The 14946-nt window shown below is 40.6% G+C and overlaps 1 protein-coding gene across 2 annotated transcripts; it reads right to left on the reverse strand.

Moving 5' to 3' along the window:
* Positions 1 to 275: 275 nt before the first annotated feature.
* LOC139149386 (cholinesterase-like) lies at positions 276 to 14579 on the reverse strand. Of its 2 annotated transcripts, none has more exons than XM_070721115.1 (3): positions 12228 to 14579; positions 9612 to 9799; positions 276 to 3334 (listed from the first exon to the last, which is right to left on the reverse strand). In XM_070721115.1, exons 1-3 carry the CDS (start codon positions 13760 to 13762, stop codon positions 3231 to 3233), a joined length of 1827 nt encoding a protein of 608 aa, XP_070577216.1. In that variant the 5' UTR covers positions 13763 to 14579; the 3' UTR covers positions 276 to 3230. The 2 variants fall into 2 exon arrangements, with proteins under 2 accessions (XP_070577216.1, XP_070577218.1); XM_070721117.1 differs by lacking the exon at positions 276 to 3334 and adding an exon at positions 9358 to 9528.
* Positions 14580 to 14946: the final 367 nt, after the last annotated feature.

Consider the following 14946-nt stretch of genomic DNA (forward strand, 5'->3'; position numbering starts at 1 on the left):
TTTACCAAGGCCGAAGTAAGTAAATCCTTTGTTGTTTGTTCACTTAAAATTCCACAAAGTAGGAAGGTAAGGGTCTGAAAAACACACCCAAAATTTCAGCACAAAATTAATTTGCCTTTTACATGACAAGTTTCTTATACAACATGCACATTGCCATAACTGTATGCTTCTAGGAGTTCTGTTTGACATCACAACATGGTTCAATGGTTGTATGACTGCTGTAAGGCAGATTTTGTTGCAGTGTAAAAGTCAGTGCTTGGTTTTGTAACAGAATATCGCCAACAATTGAAAATTCAAGGGGGAGGGTGGTGACCTCAATAGGTGTCCTTGTATGTGTCACTCAGATCTGTCATTTTTTCACGAAAAAATCCTAAACATAAGTCAATGACATTTGAAATGCTTCAGGAAAGCCTTCACTTGCAATAGAATACTGGTAAATCAACTAAAGGTGTTCCCCAACATTTGACTACTTAGAAATCCCTATTAGTGGGTCAATTTTTAGAGTATTCATTAATTCAAAGGTAGATGTGTTAATACTGGGCGCACCATACTACTGTATGAAAATATTGGGAGTAACCACCCCAGGTAAAATTCTGCAATCATGTGATCCCCTCCCCAAATAAGAAATTGAAAACTTATGTGTATGCAGATGTAAAACAAAGAATTCACTTGCTTTGGCCTTATGAGCATTAGCACTGATCTAACATTATTCTTTGTACAGGGACTACATTTTTACTTTCTACAGAAGCAATGTTGATAGTCAGATGTATTTACAAAAAAGTCTATTAGTATACATCAAAAGTTGTTTCAATCATAAAGTATACTGCAAGTTTCCCTCGGCTATGCTAAAGGTGCATAAACCAAATGGCAATCCAGAAGTCAGTTTTATGATGTTCAAAATTTATCAAATTTGTTCAGCTCCTTCAATCATGTCTTTAAATCTTTAACACAAATGCTTCTCCAGCAGAAACTATGTTGCGGTGTTAAAAGACTGAATCTGTTGTGGACAGCGTCTGGCAAGTTTGTAATGCTAGTCTGACCCATTGAATCAGAGGAGTGGTTGTATGAGCCAAAACTGATTTAGACAGCCTCCAAATAGCTCATTTCTTTTTGACAAGTGAGGATTTGGTGCACATAGACAAATTTTCAAGTTTTTCATTACTAAAAATGTTCTTATGCGTTAAACAATATAGGTCTCATCTGGGAAGAACTACCAATGCCAAAAATAAATGTGAACTCCATAAAGACAAATTATCACTTGGCAGAAAGGATGGTATAGGAGCGTCCCATTTTGAAATATATTTTGTTGATTCACACCAGATATGTTCTTTTCATGTATCTTTTGGCAGAAATCTTACATGTTTGGCAAATGAAGAATGATTTTTTTCATGTGTGTGACATTTTACAGGATATGTTGATATCCAAAACATACTACGCCTTTAACAAGAAACAGTTTTCACACAGTTTTTCACATCTGCATATCTTTTAAAAGCATGATTCATAGTTTTACACAAGCGTTTTGTGTTGTTCTGTTCTTGAGAAATAAAAGTTTTCAAGAGAAAATATTCAGTGGAATAGAGTTTGACTGTGAATTACAGATAATGTGCATTATCCCCAGGGAAAGGTACACGTGGTGAACATGTCAACCTATGTGTGCATATCTATAAGTTGACCTCAAGAGTATTTACCTGTGCAGAAAAATCTGCCAAGCTTTTTCAAAGATGAAGTTACAAACTTGTTTTTTTTTTTACATTTTGTTTCTTTGCTTTATTAGTTCGTAAAAATGTTATGGCCATCATTTTTTTGCATGTTATTGAACGTTCTGCAAATTTGTTAAGTGTTTCTTAAAGTCCAGGGTCCAACGATCTAAAAACAAGGCTTGTTCGTGTTCATGTAGGTTTTAAGAAAACCTGTAAAAACAAAAGTCCTGGGTGGATATTGACGCGTGGTGGCGCATTTCATATCTTTCCTGTGGGACGAAGGCCTGGCATGGGTAATACGATACCTGCTTATTCATCTTCAAGGCGGTACTCTGAGACTAATGACGAGCACAGATTTGTCGGCATTGGTTACAAAATGCTTTTCCATCTAATATTCACTTACTGGATCTCCCTCTACTAAAAGTCCAACACCATGTGAGATACCTTTTACTATCGAATCTGATAAATTAACTGAACTATTCGCCGTGGTCATGAAATCGGCGTGAAAAAAATAAGTAATTAATTGTCGTGGTCTCTATTTGAGAGAGGTCAATATGACACTAGTCTTCAATTTTGCATCGAACACGTTCCGGGCTAATTTGACATGCTGGAATTTCATAATTTTGTTGAAAACGCATGTCATTATTGACACCGTCAGGCCTTATCTTATGCGAAACTACTTTTAGGTCGCAGGGTAGGGGTCAAAACAAAGTTGGTGCGACAAAACGGACATGTTGGCCCAACGGTACTTAGCTGCCAATACGGGCAACAATAACTTCACTAGGCAAACATAAGGTTTTGTTGTGTCTGTAAATACTGATAAAATAACTTCGTTTTGAGAAATGGCAATTTGATTGGGTAATCACTGCTATCATAAGGCGAAATGCATGTTGCCTCAGTATAGTTCAATTGACCAGCACGCCTCTCCGACCAAAAGACGGTAACACTTTAATCAAAATCTGTAGATTTGAGAGAGAGAGAGAGAGAAAACTACCAAATTCTAATAAGTGAAGGCGGGTACCCCGGGTGCCTTTAATACTTATCGCTACGAATTTCGTTCACACCACAGAATCAGGTGATGAACACACCAAAGTATTCCTATACGTATTTCTTTCACGAATGTAATTTTTTCACGTGTTTTCTTATTTCGCATGCACTTCCCGTGTTTGGAGCGATCAGAGCTCAAAAGCGCCCTCACGTGACTTGGATTTTCATTCTGCGCATGGTGCAACATTGTATTCACGTCATATACAAAAGAACTTGCAATCCAAAACTTTAAAATTCTACGTGGATTAAATAACTCGCGTCTTTGAAAACATTGTTGAATTCCTATCTAACGTCAATTTTGTTCCTTTTCTGGCTTCTCTTTCTTTCCTGTTGACACATATGAGTTCCTGAAACGAGCGTCGAGTGGTCCTGAAGGTGTGGTCTGTAACCAAGCTTGTCCTGAATTGTATATAATAAAGGCTGAATTCTTCTGATCGATGGACGAGTCAACTCGAACAGTTCTGCGAGTTTGAGCGACCCGTGTCAAATCACAGTCCAAAACACAGTTACAATTGAAAGAATCAAAGGACATATAGCATATTCCACGCGAACGCTGGAACATATCACCGTATTTAAACCCTTTTCATCTGAAAGAAAAGAAAAGAAAAGAAAACTAAGCTGTGCGTATATTTTTTATCACATTCACGCAGATTTTGTCGGCAATGGGGGATATCTGTGTTCGTATTTTGCAGGCTTGCATCTTTCTCCTGTAGTTATTCTGCTTCTGGAGATAACATTTGATCACGTGACTCTAACAGTCTATCGTTGCCGGGACCTGGTTAATAATAATAATAATAATAATAATAACGATTATCATATACCTACATTCACGTGCCTGTGTAAAGCTATGGGAGAAAGCGCCCTCAGATCCGTGCATTTTTTTACGTATCACGCCCCGGCCCGGTGCCCAAATATGGGCAATCGCGTGCATTTCTGAACTATCTCGATTCTGGTTACTACGCGCGTTGCTATCCGCAAACGTTCCATTCGTACACAAAGCCAGCGCGAGATTTGGAAAACGTCTGCTCGCTCAGATCGTAGTTGCGCGTGGCAACAGTGGAGCCGCGCCGGTAACATCGGCTTTTATTTCTAAATTCTAGTGAAATCCTGTGTATACTAAGTGCGTGCCTGTTCAGTATAAATTACCAGAAACGACATCACGCTTTTGTCCTTCTTACACCTCAATTTCAGCCTTGATCTCTGTGGTCATGTAATAGTACGTATATTGCTTTGCGCGTTCTAGAATTCTGCAGGTAAACAAATGACGTCATTATGTATGTCAATCCGCGACGGGAAGCGGCCATCGTATTTATGAAAATTGACACAAATGGCGATGAATTTTTGATATCGCACGCATTTTTATCTCCTAAACTATGTTGAATATTATGTAAACTACATATTTATCATTCCATAAGGTATATGATAAAACCTTTACGGCCCTGATACGGCTTTTGCGGCCCTTGGTCGTACGGCGTACGGGCCCTCGCACGCTCGGGCCCTTCCGCCGTACGACCTCGGGCCGCAAAAGCCGTATCAGGGCCGTAAAGATTATTATTTATAATGCGCCTAATCTCAAAGGGAGCTCTAGGCGCAGGACAAAATACACTATTCCCTAAAAAAAGGTGTCTTAAGGGCATGGCGGAATGAAATATATGAATCCATATGGCGTAGGTTGACAGGCAGACTGTTCCAAGTTTTCGGTCCTGTGTGGGAAAAAGACCTTTCACCAAAGGATTTTGTGGCAACATGCGGCATTCTAAAAAGACGTGTGTCAGATGAAGAACGTAGGTGTCTTGAAGGAGTATACATTTGCAAAAGGTTTGAAAGATTCTGTCGTGTATGGGCACCCGGTCAACTCCGACCACAGGGTCAGAGCTTGCTGAGCACCAATACACGACCAGATTTTTCAGTCTACTGGTCCTCGTTAACATCTTTCACAGAGTTGCATTGCGGTGCGTTTCCATCCTCAGGCTGTCAGTATCGTAAAGAGATAGCAATTACCATTTCAGTTCCAGGAGTCGCTTATATTTCTCGTATCAGATATTTCAATAAGTAGCGTCTCTCATCCATCTAAAACGAGGCGGGTTAGGCCAGAGAAGAAAATTATTGTTCATCGGATATTTTTTTTGCAAAGCTACAGAGTCGACGAGCGAGTTTTTTAATTTTTTATTTTTGCGAACCAGCAAAATCTGCCACAAGTTACGTTGTTACTGATGACCAATGCTAAACTCTAGATATCACAAACTGTCCACAATAGTAGAAGCATTACACATATAGGCAGTGTTGACAGAAAATCATCTGAGCATTTCCACTTGCTCCAAGTAGGAAAACAAAACTGTAAAATCTAGCACAAGAAAAATGCCCTAAATGTTTCAATACGGAGGTATATTTTGTCGCAACTTCAAAAAAGTCCAAATTGGCTAATGTAGAAGCAGTGATTCCAAGGAAACAATTCAACTATGCATTCTAGCCTTACGACGTTTTTTTCAAAACGGAAAGACGACGTCCGAGGGCAAACAATTCATCGCTGAAAACGTGTACTGCAATCACTGTACTAAATCAGAAACATTCTTTAAAAGTTTCGATGAGGGAAGAGCTGAACTATTAACGTACGGTTTTATTAAAATCTACAAAACGATAATTTGAAACTGTTTTTGTACCCCTGATTGTCATTTCTTGCATTTGTGAAAAACTGTATTGTATATTTGTGGTTCTTCATTTAAATACGCTTGATAGACTTTAGCAAACGGGTGATGACAAAGCATCATTCCACTTCAAGTCGCAGTAAAGAAGTGGTGCAACAGTTGCCCGACGTTTCGAAAACAAAAATAGGTTTAAAAAATCATCAAAAGTTTACTGGCTCCTTAAGGGATGGGACCAGTAGACCTTGGGAAGGGGGGTGGTCACAATGAAATTGTGAAAATTTTTTTTTTACTATTGTAAATTTCTGAATTTTTTTTTCCAATTGAGATTAGCTGTGCAAATTTTTTTTTTCAGAGTAAATTTTCAGATTTATAATGTTTTTTCAGTTCGCTGCTGTCTGAAGATAAGAGGGCAAACATGTGGTGCCAAGCACCACAAGCGGCCACGCAAGCGGTCACTGGGAAGAGGTCAGGAGAGGGGTGTCCCCCTCCTGCTGTTGGAGCTTTTGAAAAATAGAGATTAAAATGGTGTTATTTGGTGGCACTTGGGGAGTATTTTTGCAAGGGGTGGTCAGGAAGGGGTGTCCCCCTCCTGCCGTTGGAGCTTTTGAAAAATAGAGATTAAAATGGTGTTATTTGGTGGCACTTGGGGAGTATTTTTGTGGGGGGTGGTCAGGAGGGGGTGTCCCCCTCCTGCCGTTGGAGCTTTTAAAAATAGAGATTAAAATGGTGTTATTTGGTGGCACTTGGGGAGTATTTTTGCGGGGGGAGGTCAGGAGGGGGTGTCCCCCCTCCTGCTGTTGGAGCTTTTGAAAAATAGAGATAAAAATGGTGTTATTTGGTGGCACTTTGGGAGCATTTTTTTCGAATTACACATCTTCCTCTGAAACATGGTCTTCTTGCTCCTCAGTAGCTTCGTATAGTTTTGAAAATTGACTATTTTGGTTTCCTGGCTTCCCTTTCTACTGCGTGGTGAAATGCCTACATTCACCCCACCAAACATCATGCATATCTCATGACTTACAATTGATTTTGACAAGCTGAGAAGCTAAAATAAGCTAAATAATATAGTGAAATTTGCATATTTGTGTTTTTAGAGCAATTGTTGCCCTTTTTTGATCAAAACATCTATTTCTCTGTAGCAGCAGCATGTCCAAATTGATTGGATGTGTATAGATGTGTTGAAATTTCAATATTTGTCTTTTTGGGCAATTTATGCCATTCATGGTCAAAAAATCTGTATTCTCTGAAAGGGCTTGTCCAATTTCTTTGAAATTTGCTACACAAAAACGATTAACCATGCAGATTTATTCAGTATTTGCTATCGAGAAACTTTCAAAGTTCAACCCTTTTATGTGTTTTTGTGTTGGGATTTGTTGGGTAGATGACATTCTATGTAGTGTATTGTTGAATGTTAAAAAATGTGTTGCTGTTGTTTTTAGTCCCCACGGACACCGTCCGGGGGGACTTATAGGTTTGGTCATGTCCGTCCGTGTGTGCGTGCGTGCGTCCGTCTGTGCGTCCGTCCGTTCACGCAGATATCTCAGACATGCCCAGGTCAATTTCTTTCAAACTTTGCACAAGGATAGTACCCTACCCCATACAGATGCACGTCGATTTGTTTCAGAATGCGATCAAATTTGGCCGTGTTAGAGGACTTTTTAGTTTTCACCTCCATAGACTCCCATGTATAAGGCAGTCTCCATAGACTCCCATGTATAAGGCAGTCCATAGACTCCCATGTATAAGGCAATCCATAGACTCCATGTATAAGGCCAAGAAAAATAAAAATTTAGTTTCTCATCGTATTCATATTGCAAAAAGGATGCAGTGACACAGTTTTTAGTCCCCATGGATGAAATCTAGGGGGCTTATAGATTGGGTCATGTCCGTCCGTGAGTCCATCCGTGAGTCCATCCGTTCACGCAGATATCTCACATATTTTGACAAAATGTCACGTGACCTTGGTGACCTTTGACCTCAAATATATATATTTGTCCATAACTCAGTAACCACAAGTTCTACACCCTTCATGTAATGAATGATGGGACACCTTATGACGCCACATATTGTATCTCAGTAATTATGCACATATCTAATTTTGAGCAAGCCAATCGAGCTAGAGGTCTGATTTTTGGTATATAGGGATAACTTAGCAATACAATTTTTTTGACAAAATGTCACGTGACCTTGATGACCTTTGACCTCAAATATACATATTTGTCCATAACTCAGTAAACACAAGTTCTACACCATTCATGTATGGTATGATGGGACAGCTTATGACGCCACATATTGTACCTCAATAATTATGCACATATCTAATTTTGAGCAAGCCGATCGAGCTAGAGGTCTGATTTTTGGTATATAGGGATAACTTAGCAATACAACTTTTTTGACAAAATGTCACGTGACCTCGGTGACCTTTGACTTCAAATATACATATTTGTCCATAACTCAGTAAACACAAGTGCTACACCCTTCATGTATGGTATGATGGGACACTTTATGACGCCACATATTGTACCTTATTAATTATGTGCATATCTAATTTTGAGCGAACCAATAGAGCTAAAGGTCTGATTTTGGGTATATAGGGATAACTTAGCAATACAATTTTTTTGACAAAATGTCATGTGACCTTGGTGACCTTTGACCTCAAATATACATATTTGTCCACAACTCAGTAACCACAAGTGCCAAACCTTTCATATATGGTATGATGGGACACCTTATGACGCCACATATTGTACCTCATTAATTATGCACATATCTAATTTTGAGCGAGCCAATAGAGCTGGAGGTCTGATTTTTGGTATATAGGGATAACTTAGCAATACATTTTTTTTTCAAAATGTCACGTGACCTTGATGACCTTAGACCTTGAATATACATATATATGCATAACTCAGTAATCCACAAGTTCTATACGCTTCAATTTTGATAGGATATCAGACCTTAAGATTTCACATCTCGTACCTCATTTATTATGCACATATGTATTTCTTGGCTAGCCAACACAGCTAGAGGTCTGATCTTTTTCCCGATTTAGAACCATAACTTAGACATGCCTCTTGTTATAAATTGGGAAAAATGTCATAAACCTATGTGCCCATAGACGTGAACTTATACACTCCATGTATACTTCTTAATGACCACATTTCCCTTCCCCATCAAGACTTATACTCTTTTACAAGTGGGGACTATGTCATTGTCAATGACTTGTTTGAGGCTGTTTTTGAGAAAAAGAATTGAAAATGCCTTTTTAAAAGCAAAATAATACATAATGACTTGATATGTTGTTTTATCATATTGACGTGTTTCTACTTGTTCACCCATTCTTGCATTCATCATTGTAATAAAATGCTGTGAAAAAAATGAAACTGATGTGGCCTGCATCTGTTAACCTTGATCTTAAAAGGCAAATACAACTTTCTGTCTTGACAACCATACCATAGTTTCAATGTTTTACCTAGTGTACCTGCTTGGTTTGTACGCAGGAAACAAGTAGAAAACAGGCTCTATAATTTCATAATTTTCAAGTGATCAGAATACAAAAGTCCTGAAAGATAAGATAATCACAACTTCCAGTATAAGGGATACAGTCACTCTAAATGTATAAATCAAAATTAAAAATGTGCCGGGAGGATGTATTAAAAATACAGAAAGTTGCTTACTGTCGGTAAAATCTAAAAAAAATTCAAAATTTTAAAGACTTTTGCAGATTTTTTTTTTACGCCTTTGTCTTCTTATTTATTTTTTTTTTATTTTGCAAACTAGTTTGAAGATTTTTTTTTTCCTAACTTTCTGCTCTGAAAATTTTTTTTTTTCTGTTTTTGACCACCCCCTCCCAAGATCTAATGGTCCGTCCCTAAGTTGAGTCACGTGACTTTTATGCTTGTGACGACAGTGAAATTAACATCAAAACTTTCTCAATTTTGTGGACTGTGCTGTAAACGCACCCCCTCTTTCCATCGCGATCCCCCTACAACTAGCGCCAAGATTTCACAACCCTACGCAACGAACATGTGAGTTGTAGTTCCCGGCGGCTTTCTCTGTGATGGGGAACGTTTGCGGCGGCGGCGGCCTACTTATGCTCTAGTGGCGAGGATTTTCTAAATGCTCTAGACACGTGCCTCCTGGAAAAGACAAAACGAAGAAACGTGAAAAAAACATAAAAACTCCATGATGCTTATGAGTTCATTCAACTGCGAGTTCTTACCTGCAAGCGGCGATAACTTGGGGTATAGCTCTCTCCAGAAGGCGCATTGTTCAGGCCTAGGTGTTCGACCCACTGAGGGCTGGGTTTCGTCGCCTTTCAAAATACAATACTCTTGCTTCTCCAGGTCAAATTTGGGCCACTCGTCGACGTCGTTGCTGATGTCATCAACCTCCGCCTTGTTTGGATTGCTGAAATTGACAACAGTTGTGTCAGCAAGCCCATGTATGTGAGACAGCCTGTGCTTTCAAATTCCAAGACTTTAACACATTTCCTCCGTAAATTCAAACCCTTCGGCCGTAAGTGCACATTATTATAATGTTACAGAGCAGTTTGTTTGAGAATATCCAACACGCCTGCGAGGAATGTTTCCTGTCAAATCCGACGTCGAGTTGGCTAGCTGTGAACGTAAATTTGGGCTTCATGATCAAATTTGCCAGGAGGAAAAATATATGATGTATGTGTCTCGATGTTTCACGGTATCCATGAAAGAAAGCTTGAAGTCTTGCGTCCAATATATCGAGACATTTGTGCTGCTCTGGCTTAGCAGGTCTCTATTAAAAGGTGTTTGTGCTTCAGGGTCCGCTCTTTCTTTGAAATTTGATACAACACCTTTCCCACTGTTTTCATTTGGGAATACAGCGAGTTGCTTGGAGGAGTTCTCTTAAAGTTTATGAAGTTTGCAGTTGACACCGTCACATGCTACGTAATATATGATGTAATATATGATGCAGATTTACCCACGCCATGTATGACTTTTACCAAAATATCAGACTCTAGCGACGTTCAGTTTTAATGAGAAAGTGACCGACAAATGTACCGTGGTCACTAAGGTACTTACAAAAGAAATCTAATGTTTCTTCCGTGACTTTGCTAAAATTTTCTCGCGGATCGCGGACAACTGGCGTGCTTTCACAATAACTTGCTGATTGCCTAATCTCAGTTGTTTGTTTTGATAGCTCGGCAACATTACGGTCAGTCGTGTTATTTCATTTTAATGGGCGCTCGTTTACGTCATATCCAGCATGCGTCGACACATGCTGACAAAACATACTAAATTTAATGAAGATCAATAAATTGTACAATTGGTGGCCCTAATTAGTGACCAGAATTTTTTTATATCTCAGCTCGTTACGTGTACGTCTTCGACCCTGCAAGGTTAAAGAGCGGACGGAGCACCATTGCTCAGTTTAACCCACGCATGCGCAGTATAGTGACGCTAGTATTAACCGTTCAGAATGCAAGCACAGATTGCAAAGTTTATTGTATGGGCGCAGCTAGGGTCATATTTGAAAATTGGCTATCGGATTTTGTATATTTGCACACACAAGTTTACACTCGTAGCTATTTACAGTCAGGAAACTTGATGCTTGCCAATATAACTTGGTATGAGCTGATAGTCAACTTTTTCTCCACGATTTTTCCCTCGGTATCAATCAATCACCTCATCTAAAGATACGAAGAGTAAATTGATGGGGCTGCCCTGTAACGTTGCCCTTGCTTTAAAACTAAAAGATCTTATTAAAAACATTGGTAACAGTTCATTGGGGAACGTACTTTCATTCCGTTGCATTAAGTTATGTCATGCTGAAGTTTGTATGTCAACTGCTCAAATACGTTGGACTAAGGCAGTAGACACGGTATGCCCTACCCCATAATACAAGTAATTTCCAACGAAATTGAAATCGATGTAAAAATGCGTCAACAGATATCAAACGGAGAAATAGGTCTGATGAAGGGAGTAAAACGGAGAAATGTGTCCAGTGGAGAATTCAAGGACCCATCAAGAATGGCGGCGACAACCTTTTGACTTGTTGTGGCATTCCGCCGACGGGGTGATGGAGTGTAAAATGTGTTACCATAAATTACGTTGAGTAATGCTCATTGTTCAACACGTGTGACAGACCCCAAAGATCGATTTGCCTTCCAGCTGAATAGCTATTTTGATTGTCGTTCCGTTCAATGTGGTAAATGCTAGTTATGGACACCAGAGAAAATCTTTCAGAGTTCGTTCAATCTAAGTTAACTGTGATCGCAGTTTGGTTAGAAGCCCACTTCAGAACGAACTCTTGCGTGTAATTATTCTACGCTATTTCGTTCCTTTCCTGTATTTGTCGGCAGCTGTAACTTTGGGTGATTTTTATATCAATTTTTTTTTAATGTCAACTGCAATTTCTCGTTCCAATCCCCGAAGCATGTGTTTGGATACACCGTATTTAGCTTGTTGGCCAAGTCTCAACATGTGTTGTCCTTGACCAGTCAGTTCTTGTCCTGATTGGTATGCAAATGATGTAAACAATAACAGTGCATTTTACCATAGACAGTGGAGCGGAACATATCCCCAGACGCCATTGATAGGCTAACTAGGTAGTGCGTGTGTCGACAGGCTGTGGGGAGCAGAACAAGAATTTGTAATTGACATACAAAACAGAAATTGTGAAAAATCGTAAAATATTACAGCTACTGGCCCTTTATAAAATAAGAGTAATATATAAAACGCATGCAGATTTTTAAATTCTCAAATGATTGAATGTTCATATTTCTGTTTAGTGCTACTTTATAATCGAAAGCGTGAACATTCGCAAAACGTGTGCAAGCCCTGTAACCATGGTAACTTACCCTGTCCTGGCAAAGTTTGCCCAGTATTTCATGATTCTGTGGCTTAGAAGCCTGTCCGTATCGCTAAACCCGTGACCCTGGTGGAGAGGTTGACCCACCACATACGCAATCTCGTCTCCATGGATGACCCCGAACCATTCTGGCCACGGACTGTTCGCGGCAAGCTGTTCAAAAGAATACAAGTACACGTCGTTGCCGGCCTCGGCGTAGGACTTTGCAAACTCTATGGTCGGGCAGACAATTGCTGCATCGCCAACAACGCCGCTGATACCCTCCAACAAAAGCGCAGGGTCGTCCGGGTCAGACCAATCAGTATATTGAAATGCGACAGCGTCGTGGACAAGACTGTTTTCTCGATTGAGAAAATACTCGATGGAGCCTGTAAAAGCACTTCTGTTCATCGTTGGAGCCGCCAATGAAAAATATTTAGACACATAGTAAGGAAGGAACCAGGTACCCTCGTCTCTGTTCGTTCCGATGAGGACAGATGCTTGCTTAAAGGAATGCTTGGACATCGACACACTTGGATACTGCTTCACGTATTTGCCGTCAACAACACCGGCAAACGTGCCTATTGCGTCAAGCCCGTCAATGATGTACTGTGAGGCAACGATCTCTTCGACTGATTTTGACTGGAGGCAGGCTAACAGTTTCTCCACTTCATCAGTCGTGAAGTTCCGCGCGCCGTGATCACTACCACAGCCTACGTTCTTGGCGAGAAGGAGAGCCCTTCTCATCGCTTCATCATCGCTGGTTATCGCCCAGGGTACCTTGGCACTGCCACTTTGCAGTATAGCTCTCTTAAACGTGTTTCCCCCAACCGGCGAGAGCAGATGAAATCCTACGCTGGCAGCCCCTGCACTCTCGCCGAATAAAGTTACCTCGTCCGGGTCGCCTCCGAAATATTGGATATTGTCCTTCACCCACTGTAAGGCAGTTAATTGATCTATGAAACCCATATTACCGGGAGCTCCGTCAACCTGCATGGCTAAAAATCCAAGGGCACCAAGTCGATAGTTCATGGATACAACAACCACTTTCTCAATAGCAGACAAAGTTGCTCCATTGTATATTTCGAGTGACGTTGTACCGCTAATAAGTGAACCACCGTGTATCCATACCATTACGGCCGCTTTTCTCGGCCTAGGATGAGGCGTCCACACATTCAGGTATAGACAGTCTTCACTCACGGGGACATTTGGGTTCCACATAGTGCTACCTGAGAAATTGCCAAAGGAGGTATCGTTCAACTGCCAGCAAGCGGCACTGAACTCAGTTGCACTACGCACTTCTTCCCAGATTGTGAATGTCGGGACCGGTGGTTTGAATCGGAGCTCTCCAACAGGGGGTTGTGCGTACGGAATACCGAGAAACGCGTCCACTCGCTTTCCAAGGACGTCGAGACTTTTGCCGCGTATCTTACCGTTCCGTGTCCTCGCAATAACATCTGTCTCCTGACAAAAGACATTGAGCTTGCCCAAGGCCATAGCACAAGCGACGTAGAACAAACCGTTGACCAAGTTGGATTTCCCCATTCTACAGCGCTTGTACCTGTCCACGAAGGTCCCACAGAGATGCCCGCTAAGTAAAGATTCTCGTCAAAGAACGTGAGTGACAGTTTTTCCCTTAGTAGTCAGTACCAATTATCGGTAGGCGCGAGAAACATCCAATCGATATAGGGTATGCAAATCTATCTTGCTCCCAACCCTCATTGAATTGATAACCGTACGGAGGTAACTGGACAAAAAAAGAGCGCGGGCCGATACATGACAACAGCGTATAGTGATGTCAATACACTCTGAACACGTCACTTAACGTGCCACATCATTTATCCTGGCGTGCGGTTATACAACACGTGAAACTGCAAAACCCACCTCCATTTGCGTACAACCACACAGAGATCCTCAGGTAGTGTATAGTGGACCAGACGTCTGTATTAAGAGTTGTCAGCATAGAGAAATGTTACATGGTGAACGTTCAAACAGGAACCTTTCACGGTTGAGTTGTATTTCCAACAAAGACGCACAAACGAATAACCAATGAGCACAGACAGACTTCACAGTATCGTGGTCTGTGTGGTTGTGTCATGACTGAACCAGTAATACGCCATAGGCACTTGTGGAATCTCAGTGCAGCATCATTGTGTTCGATATACAGTATGTCAATCTACATAGACAAGAACTGAGTCATCCACAGTTTCATATTCTACATGGGAGTCTCATTTGAAACAGACTGGTTGACAGACAAGCGCAACAGACGGTCTGGGGACAAACAGGAACATTACCGCCATGGCTATTATAGTCGTGGTGAAATGTAGTCAGGCAAATGATAACTACTGGTGAAAAATATGGTAAGGCCAAAAAAAAAAAAAATGTTTCTTGTCAGGTCTTTCTTTAAAAAATGGTGCGGCGACGCGAATTTTATTTTTTTTTTTTTTCCCTCAAGGGAGGGAGGAGGGGCAGTTGTATAGTTTTATCAATATAGTCACATATATACTGTTCATGCAGTCACTGATCATGCCCCCAAAAGAATTTTCTCTTTCTCTTCAGCCATTTTGGTTTGGTGTCAGCCACGGCCGCCGGCCACAAACAGAAAAAAAGGGTGACGCGCTGTTGTTCAAGTGACGCGCGCGCTGACCAGAAACATTTCTTTTTCTGTTTTTGGCCTAAATATCGCGACGCGCATATATATATATATATATATATATATATATATATAT

This window comes from Ptychodera flava, chromosome 14, assembly GCF_041260155.1.
Source record: "Ptychodera flava strain L36383 chromosome 14, AS_Pfla_20210202, whole genome shotgun sequence".
Taxonomy (NCBI): Eukaryota; Metazoa; Hemichordata; class Enteropneusta; family Ptychoderidae; genus Ptychodera; species Ptychodera flava.